At 40.7% G+C, this 9,658-nt stretch overlaps 1 protein-coding gene across 1 annotated transcript; it reads right to left on the bottom strand.

The window, feature by feature from the left end:
• Window positions 1-3,910: 3,910 nt before the first annotated feature.
• Window positions 3,911-8,440, bottom strand: LOC124138384 (39S ribosomal protein L52, mitochondrial-like). The gene is made up of 5 exons (XM_046505041.2): window positions 8,352-8,440; window positions 7,954-8,032; window positions 6,648-6,715; window positions 5,581-5,645; window positions 3,911-4,839 (listed from the first exon to the last, which is right to left on the bottom strand). Exons 1-5 carry the CDS (start codon window positions 8,401-8,403, stop codon window positions 4,711-4,713), a joined length of 393 nt encoding a protein of 130 aa, XP_046360997.1. The 5' UTR covers window positions 8,404-8,440; the 3' UTR covers window positions 3,911-4,710.
• Between the last annotated feature and the right edge of the window lie 1,218 nt (window positions 8,441-9,658).

Genomic DNA, 9,658 nt, shown 5'->3' with positions numbered 1-9,658 from the left:
GGTCCAGGGTTAAGTGGGCATTGGTGATACAAGGTGATGCAATTAGCTGTGCAATTAGCTGTGCACAGTTGTGTCCCTTCACTGTGCAGGGATCTGCTGATGATGGGTTCAAATCCTTTGAATTGGCCTTTTTCTTATCATTGGTTTGTCAGCACCATACCATGCTTGTGGGTTGCACCAAAGTGGTACATGTCTACTACCTGCTTCCCTCTTGTTGTTGACCACTTCAAGCTGATAGCAGAAAAACTTTACTCTCTCACACCTGGGTTGTTAATGTGCATGTAAATCCAATTCAGTAACAATGGCAACTTCAATTTTATTTGATGCTTGCATATTCTCACCATGATTATGTAAACCTTAGATCTTTCATGTGGCACAGGGCATCTGTTAATATTTCACTGTACACAGAATGTGTGTATACTACTTGGCGACAACTGATAATAGTGGTGAAACTGTGTGGACGTCCATTGGTCAATACTTGAAAAGAAGTACAATATGCACAACATGAAGTGTTGTGTCATTGGGACACAACTTGACTCCTCGGTATATTTATACTTTCTGAACATGGTAAATGCAATCGCGTGGAATCTCAAAAAAATGTTTTTTTCACTCAAGTAATGCCAATTCTTGACTTCAGAAAGCAAGTAATTGTACTGTTTTCTGATGCCAAGCTTCAGATTGATGTCAATGCTCGTGGGTCAAGTGTAGGTTACCTGGGTCAGAGGATCAATATTGCTGACCAATAGAGACCCATCGGTCAGTGTCAGTGACTACTGGCAATCTTCCAGTTGTCTCCCCTTTCAGTTGTCTCCCCTTCCAGCTTTTGTTTGAATCATTCCGTTCACACCATGATTGCTTTCCCCACGACCTGTCACATACACATTTGCAATGTTGGAAGTCAGTCCTCGAAGCTTGCATGATTGAGGTATTTTCTTGACAGTTTTTCTGGACCAGTAGGATGTCTGACAACTCTACCTGCTGTTGTACAGAATATATGCTGAAATATGAATGTTTTGTTATGAAATGTAACTCCAAACTTGTGTTTGTATTTCGTTGAGCAAAATGTGAGAGATTAGTAAAGTCATGTCTGACTGCAAGAATGTTCTGAACTGGTCTGATTTTCAACACAAATATCAAAATCTGGTTTTCTGTCAAAAGAATGTCACCGAGTAGATTTTACCTCGGTTACAGTACAGTGATCGCTCGCTATTGCGCTACCAATGGGGTCCAAATAATTGGTGGGCGTTATAGACGATGAGCCGTTTAACCGAAGCCGAGGCGGGGGAGCGCGCTCGGCAAATCTCAAATCATCAATAGGCCTATGTGTTTATCTCACGTCACGTCAAAATAGTATATATTTTTATGGACCTAGATCTACCTGTAATATCATTCATTTATTAAATCTGTCATATTTCACAATGTCTGAAATACGTATTCCATTCTAATTTATCATTTTTTATCAATAAATTAAAAAATTATTCACTATTTCCCGCGATGTTATTGAAAATAAAATTCTCGGACACACATTTCGACAACGGGTCCGCATCGAACATGTCAAAGAGCAAAATATAGACTATTTTAAGCAAATCTTTAAATATATTATACAAAGTGATAAATAAAATCAACAAAAATATATCTAAAAGTAATCAAACTTACATCTAAGTTATTATTTCCATCGTTTTGTGCGATCGCGTGTAATGTAAGTCAAATGACATCTCGGCTTTCGTCGCCTTGAATTCTCGGCTCGGACACAACGTTTAATGCAAAAATATATGCATGAAAAATCTTTGTCACAGCTCGTAACCTAGCACGATACATTCGCGAAGTTCCATATTTTTAATATATATCGTGATTTCCTGCTTAAAACGTTCAGAATAACACGATTTAACAAAAAATCTTTCGCTAACTTCTGAAATTTATCAAACACGAGCTTTGTATCATTTGTAGTTGCATCATAAAGCTGATTAAGCATGTTAAAAACTCCTCAAAGTTAACAATTCTTTCAAAAGCTTTGACCAAATTGCCTTGTCATTTGTAGATTCTTCAAATCTGAATATATATATCTGTTTTCGATTCGTACATCAGAAATTCTTGAAATATGGAGATAAGCTGCAAAATGTTGGTTTATTCCGACCCTTATGAGTGAAATGATAGAGTGGTTGTGAGCTTCACAGCTGCACTATCCTGAAGTACAGCTGGCTGGCGAGTTAATTCATAGAGATCGATAATCGCGGACTAAATCTTGATCAATTATCGGAGAAGGAAAACCAAATATGCAAAAGAGGTCCCGAAAGAAATCAACATATTTCACACCGCTGGTGAGCAGCAACACATTTTTGCATGGATTACTTTGTTGACATTTGAAAAACAGTTTCTTTCCATCTTGGACAATTGACATTATTGACCATAACAAGTCTGTTTCGGTAAATGTAAACTTTATTTCATCACAGTAATTTGTGGGAGTTATTATCGAAGGCAGCAGTTTCATATCCTTAACATTTCTTTCCATTGACGATTATCGATCTTTTTAACCAGCCCTATCCTGAAGTAGTCTCAGTATTGGTCAATGCCACATCGGCAGTGATGATATCATTGTGTTCAGGTTTACTATATGCCAGTAAGTGTTCTGTCGGCCACTTATGAAGCTTTTGGTCTATGGAAATTGACAAGTTTTGAGGAGTGAAGATGTGTTGAATGAGAATATAGGACTAGAGTGTATGATCCAGCAAGTTGTCTCTCTATTGCTCCATCTTGGACTGATTTAATCAGTCTGTCATGTCATTTTCAATATTGACATTAAACCATGTCATAAACTTGTGGTCTTGTTTTCATCCATACCATATTCAAAAGTTCAAAGTAATCTGTTCAACACCACATGGGGAATCCAAGATGACATTGGTCCAGTATTCCAGCTACATGACAACAGACTGTAAGTTATCAAGTCTGGACCAGACAATCCAGTGACAATGGAAGGTCCCACTGTCAGGGTACAATGATAATCAACCAAGTCTGACCCCATCTATTGAGTCACCACTATCACCAGTAAAAAAGGGGGGCACGGGTGGCCCAGTCGTCTAAGGCGCCGCGATTCGCTGTGCAGAGTTGCGTCCCTTGGGCACGCCAGAAACCTATGATTGTGTGTTCGAATCCCGGTTTGCCCCGATTATGTTTCTAGGTTTGTCAGCACCATACCCGTGCCCGTGGGTTTCACCGAAGTGGTAAACGTCTGAGACCTGCATCACTTCGGGCTTTCCTCCCATATTAAGCTGACACGCCGTGATATAACTGGAATACTGTTAAAAGCGGCGTTAAACCCAACTCACTCACTCACTCACCAGCATAGGCTGCTGGAGATAATTGTAACCTGGAATCCCCGTGGGCAATACTTTCAAATCGGTAGACCAATTCAGTCCTAGTTTGGGAATACGGCAAACCTCAACATTGATGCATGTTGTCTCAGTCTCAACCAGACAGGTGGCTCTGTTACTGCACAGCACAAAGCATTGTGCCATTTGTAATTTCAGTCAGGTTTTGTTTGTTTGTTTGTTGTTTAACGCCACACTCAGCAATATTCCAGCCATATGACAGCGGTCTGTAAATAATCGAGTCTGGACCAGACAATCCAGTGATTGACATCATGAGCATCGATCTATGCAATTGGGATACAATGACATGCATCAACCAAGTCAGTGAGCCTGACCACCCGATTCCGTTAGTCGCCTCTTACGACAAGCATAGTCACCTTTTACAGCAAGCATGGTTTGAGACCTATTCTACCCCGGATCTTCACAGGTCACAGGCAAGTGAACAGGTTATAAATGCAGTCAATTTATTCAAAGTGTGTTTCTATCTTTGGGATTAACGTGAAATGTGTTGGGTGCATGGAGTCTGAATTGAAAGATATCAAATGTATTCTAAACACCTTTAATTCCAGCATTTACATATGAGTGGGAGAATTTAAAATGGCTGCACTTGATTTATAACTTTGTGCAGACATGACAATCCTCACATGCCACAAGAAGCGAGTCCAGAAGCCGTTGTGTTTTTGGGCCATGTCGATGGCTCTCATCAAGGTGTTCTTGTGCTCCACTGCACGCAGATAACATCTCAAACATTTGAAGTTGAATAATGATTTTACTTCCGCTTCATACAGAGAATGTCTGGCAGAAACTTGGCGTAGGCCAACTGAGCCACTCAGTTCACATTCACAAATAAGTGAGTGAGTTGGGTTTAGCGCCGCTTTCAACAATATTTCAATTATATCACGGCGTACGCTTGATATGGGAGGTAGCCCAAAGTGATGCAGGTCTCAGACGTTTACCACTTTGATGAGCATCCATCTACGCAATTGGGATATGATGACATGCATCAACCAAGTCGGTGAGTCTGACCACCCAATCCTGTTAGTCGCCTCTTATGGCAAGCATGGGTTGCTGAAGACTAAGTCTAACATCAATCTTCGCAGGTTGAAACCCACAAGCACAGGTATGGTGCTGACAAACCTAGAAACAAGATCAAAAGGAAACGGGATTCAAACCCATCACCATAGGTCTTGACATGTGAAAGGGACACAACTCTGCACATCAAATTGCAGTGCCTTCCACAACTGGAACACCTCTTCAACAAACACACACATCTACTGATGGTATCACTGATGACAAGCAAATCAATAGATGATATCACTGATGACACGCAAGTCAATGGATGATATCACTGATCTGTCTTCGGCTTGAGTCTTCTCTTCACAGCTTCGTCCTTTTGTTTCACCTCTTCCTCCTGTTTCATCGCATATTTGTCTCGAGCTTCGTTCATCTCCCCCACCAGGAACTTAATCCTATTCTGAAATTTGAAGACATTAAGATCAGAAGTTTTCGAATTCCACCATTAATGAGTTTAGCTTAACGCTTCTTTGAACAATGTTTCCATTATAATATGGCGTAACAGTTAACACTTGGAGGTAAGCCTATAGTGACTCAAAAAAGGGGATCCGAAACCATGATCATCAGATTCTGTCACAACAAGGGGATGCAACTCGGTAAAGTAAATTGTCACATCTTGGGCCACTTGGCCATCTGTGACTCAGTCACTTGACAATAAAGGACAGGAAGTTTGAGACATGTAATCAATAAATTTTAATCATTTTTAAGTCTTGTAGGCCCAAACAATGATCACATGTTGTCCTTTGTAGTTTGTAGGGAGCTTTTATTTGTCAATTTCTACTGGTCTCCCTGTCTATTATTAGTCACACATAGAATCTCCACAGACATCTAATGACCAACATCTGTAAGACCCATATACAGTGAAACCATGTTAATCCACACTGTCCTGTTCAATGTGAAATTGTATGTACAGAGTATTTATTTCCTATGCCTACATACCTGTACCATCATCCCCATAACATCATCCAGAAAGAGTTTTTTCCAGATTAATGAGGTCTTACTATACACACTGTCATTGAAAATGTCCTAATTATTTTTATCAAATTTGGTAACGGTTTAAAGATTGTCCTATCAACACTACTAATTCATGAAATGTCCTAATGACAATTGTCTCGAGACAATCAGGCAGGGGATCACTTACCGCTATTCCAATCCTCCTCCGCCTCCTCTTAATCTGACCTTTACTGAGTGGAGTTGGCCGGCCATCTGGGGACACAAACATAACATCAATGTCACGTCATCCTCTCCACTGTCGATCTACGCCGACGATTTCCTGGTAACATTTCCTCGCAATCAAAGGAATTAAAATTATTCTTATTTTTCAAAATGTGAAGACTGGAAACTTCTACCATCTGACAATTCATAAGGACGCTTCTTGTCAGATGTCTGACATATAAAGACGTGATCATCAATAAGTTATCACAGCTTAACATTACCGTATTAGACGTGATAAGCGACCAGGGCACTCTCAAAATTAGAAATAGGGGGCTCTTATTAGAATATTATTTTGGTGAGAGAAAAAAAGATAAATTTTGTGGTTCATGCTGACAGCCTGAAATGTTTATATATGAGAGATACATTTTTCCAGAATTTAATTGCCCATAATTAAGGGTGCATATAACACACAAGTGCGTATTGTACACGAATAAATAAGTGTTGTGTACATTGATCAATCGGAAGGGGTGCTAATTGGTATTGTTCACTAGCCAATAGATTAGCAAATATCGCTGTGGGCACTTATTAGAGCTTAACGTCGAATACGGTAAGCCACAACAAATTTATGATCAAACTTTGTCCTTTCGTCTGTTAAAGATGCTGTTGGGGTTGTTGTTGGGCTCAGGTAGCATAGAAGTGTACCAAGGTACCATTCTGTATACACAAATGTACCTTGGCAAAACCAACGACACTAATAATTTAAGGAAGAGAGGAGCACACCGTTTCGGAGAATATACTTACTTCTTTATCATTCACCTGAAACAGTTTTGTGCATTGAGAAAATGGACAGTGCTGTAAGTATATGGCCACTCTAGAGTACGTTTTTTTTAACTTCCTGCGCCCACAGTGACCCAAAGCGTGTTAATGGGAGGCAAAATAAACTTTTCATATTATTCACAAGCTAGTTGGACCCCCTGATTTCTAAAATGAAGCAAGTTTTTCTAGTGAATCAACAGATATATAGAACCCTGGTGCATATTTGAAACTCCTTACCAAGAAATGAGTAGTCTGGCCTGTCAGTCAGGGGCCCATAACGGGTGTTGTTAGCTGCTTGACCCTCCCTGAAAACACAGAGTGAGTCAGTGACGTATGTACTACATGTACATGTAGTATCTAACCTGTTTTGCCAACATGACAAAGGTGGACTGTGAAGATCAAGAGCGGATCACAGAAACCACAATGCCCGAAGCCGGTCAACCAACTCCAGGGGAGGTGAGGTGAGGTGAAATGGGGTTTAACGTCGCGTCCAAGATTATTGCACTTATATAGCGACGTGCATGCACGTGTGTGTGTTTGTGTGGCTGCTTGTACTAGTCCGGACTGATGCCGATTTATAGTGCTAGCTCACTGAGATACCATGCTGCCGTTTAACATGCATACCCCACTCAGACACAGTATACTGACTTCGACCCGACCAGTCCTTGTTTTAGCCCCTTAATGTCGAGCGCCAGACAGGGTAACAACAAGTACCATATTTTAACGTCTTTTGGTATGGTGCAGTCTGGGATCGAACCCCGGACCTTCAGCTCTCCGGGCGGACGCTCTACCACTAGACCACGATTGTAAACAAGAATAATGTCTGAAAACATATGATACGTCTATATATATATATATATGTAACATATAATAAGAATAACATAACAAGAATAATGTCTGAAAACATGATACGTCTATATATATATATATATATATATCGATATATATATATATATCGATATATATATATGTAACATATATATATATATATCGATATATATATAGACATATCATATGTTTTCAGACATCATTCTTGTTTACAATGTTAACAACAATGGTTATGGGATGGTCAGGCTCTGTGACATGTGGGGGGTACGGGTTGCCCAGTCGTCTAAGGCGCCGTGATTCGTTGTGCAGAGTTGCGTCCCTTGGGCACGCCAAAAACCTATGATTGTGGGTTCGAATCCCAGTTCACCTTGATTATGTTTCTAGGTTTGTCAGCACCAAACCCGTGCTCGTGGTTTTAGTGGTAAACATCTGAGACCTGCATCAACTCGGGCTTTCCTCTCACATTAAGCTGCGATATAACTGGAATACTGTTAAAAGCGTCGTTAAACCCAACTCACTCACTCTGTCACATGTATAAGTGTACTCATTCACTGATGGCGTGGATGGTTTTCAATCATGTTTTCAGACACTGATTGGATTGGTTCAGACTGGCCACCGTGTCATAGCTGGAATATACATTCCATTCACATGTAAAGTTCTCCAAGATTCAACATCCAGTAGCCTTTATATGATGCCAAAGGTGAAGTTCACTTACTCTAATCTCCACTGTTGTCCGGCTGTGACTGGAACCGACGTCTGAAACCAACGAAGTCCGGTAGCATTCCAGAAAGAGCCTAAAATCACAAGTAGTCTTATCACAAAGTGTCACCTGCCACACGCATTTTTCAAACCTATATCAACATATCACACCAAGTCCTTGGTAAAACTCCCCCCGTACTATGCTTCGATTTGGGTTTTTAAAATCCTAACCCCTGGCTGGAAGTATTGAAAAATGTCAAACTAAACATGATGTGCAACAACTAGCCAAAAGTTAAAAATATTGAAGGTTATGAAGCAGGGGTTCGTGATGAAATCTTTCCAAGTCATTACCTGTGTCACATAAGGAAAATAGAACGCGTGACATAAGCGTTCATGCAAATCACGTTACTCTACCTTGAACACCCTTGCAGACTTGCAATAAACTCGCACATTTCAGGCACGCCATCTTTCTTGAACATGCCTGCCACAATATGATTTAGAGTTACTTCCCCTTGACCATGATGTTGCATCTCTTGCGGTAGCGTGCCCGTACAGTATTACCCCACACACACACACACACACACACACACCCCACCCCCCCACCCCCCCCCCCACCCCCCACCCCCCACCCCCCCCCCCCCCCCCACACACACACACACCCCACCCCACCCCACCCCACACCCCACACCCCCCACACACACAAAATGATACTAAACATGTCTTTTTTAAATGCTCACCGATGTGAGAAAGGTACAAAGGGTAGGAAACTTTATCACTTGAAAACAGGACTTATTTCAATTGAAAGGACCAAGTCGAAGATGAGCTGCACGCCCTTTTAATCTGCCCAATGTAGGAATCAGAGAAGAGGTGGGTGAGGTGAACTTGGGTTAACGTCACGTCCAAGATTATTGCACTTATATAGCGACGTGCATGCACGTGTGTGTGGCTGCTTGTACTAGTCCGGACTGATGCCGATTTATAGTGCTAGCCCACTGAGATACCATTCCGCAGTTTAACATGTATAGTATACTGACTCCGAGCCGACCAGTCCTTGTTTCAGCCCTTTAATGTCGAGCGCCAGAAGGGTAACAACAAATACCATCTTTCAACGTCTTTTGGTATGACGCGACCGGGTATCGAACCCCGGACCTTCCCCTCTCCGGGCGGACGCTCTACCAGTGGACCACGGAGGCGGTCGAATCAGAGAGGAAGGATAGTTAAGCTGCTTCTAAAACTATTTAGTCTATTTTTTTTCTTTTACCAGATAATGTGCAGTTTAAATGGATTTTTAAAACCCAAAGTCTTATATTTTATACTGCCAGGACCTGTTATTACATTTTATTTTAACGGAGAGAAATTTAATATAGTAAACTATTTTTTTTAAATGTTTTTGTTTTTTGTTATTTTTAAAATAGAACATTTTAGCATATTGTTTAATTTTATGATATTTTTGTATATATGTGTACAGAGCTATACTTCTTTCCGTTTCTCATAAATCGCTGATGATGGTTGTGTACATTTGATCCCATCTTATTTTTACATGTCTACTATAATGTTTTATGTACACAAGCGAGACGTTAATAAACAATTGATTGATTGGGAAGGTTTCAAAATAAGAATCGGATTACTAACAGCGAGAGGGCGAGTAGTATTTAACGCCGCTTCCAACAGTACTGCTGTTATATCACGACCTTTCAACTTGAGATGGCAGCAAAGCACAA

The sequence above is a fragment of the Haliotis rufescens genome, unplaced genomic scaffold (assembly GCF_023055435.1).
Source record: "Haliotis rufescens isolate VD_foot unplaced genomic scaffold, xgHalRufe1.0.p SCAF_17, whole genome shotgun sequence".
NCBI lineage: Eukaryota > Metazoa > Mollusca > Gastropoda > Lepetellida > Haliotidae > Haliotis > Haliotis rufescens.
This window is presented reverse-complemented; position numbering and strand designations above follow the sequence as displayed.

Coding starts and splice junctions, on each gene's coding strand:
- LOC124138384 (XM_046505041.2), bottom strand. CDS start 8,403: ATGGCGTGCCTGAAATGTGCGAGTTTATTGCAAGTCTGCAAGGGTGTT. Junction 8,033..8,351: donor AGTCTGCAAGGGTGTTCAAG/GTAGAGTAACGT, acceptor TTGTGATTTTAG/GCTCTTTCTGGAATGCTACC. Junction 4,840..5,580: donor GGAGGAGGATTGGAATAGCG/GTAAGTGATCCC, acceptor TTCAAATTTCAG/AATAGGATTAAGTTCCTGGT.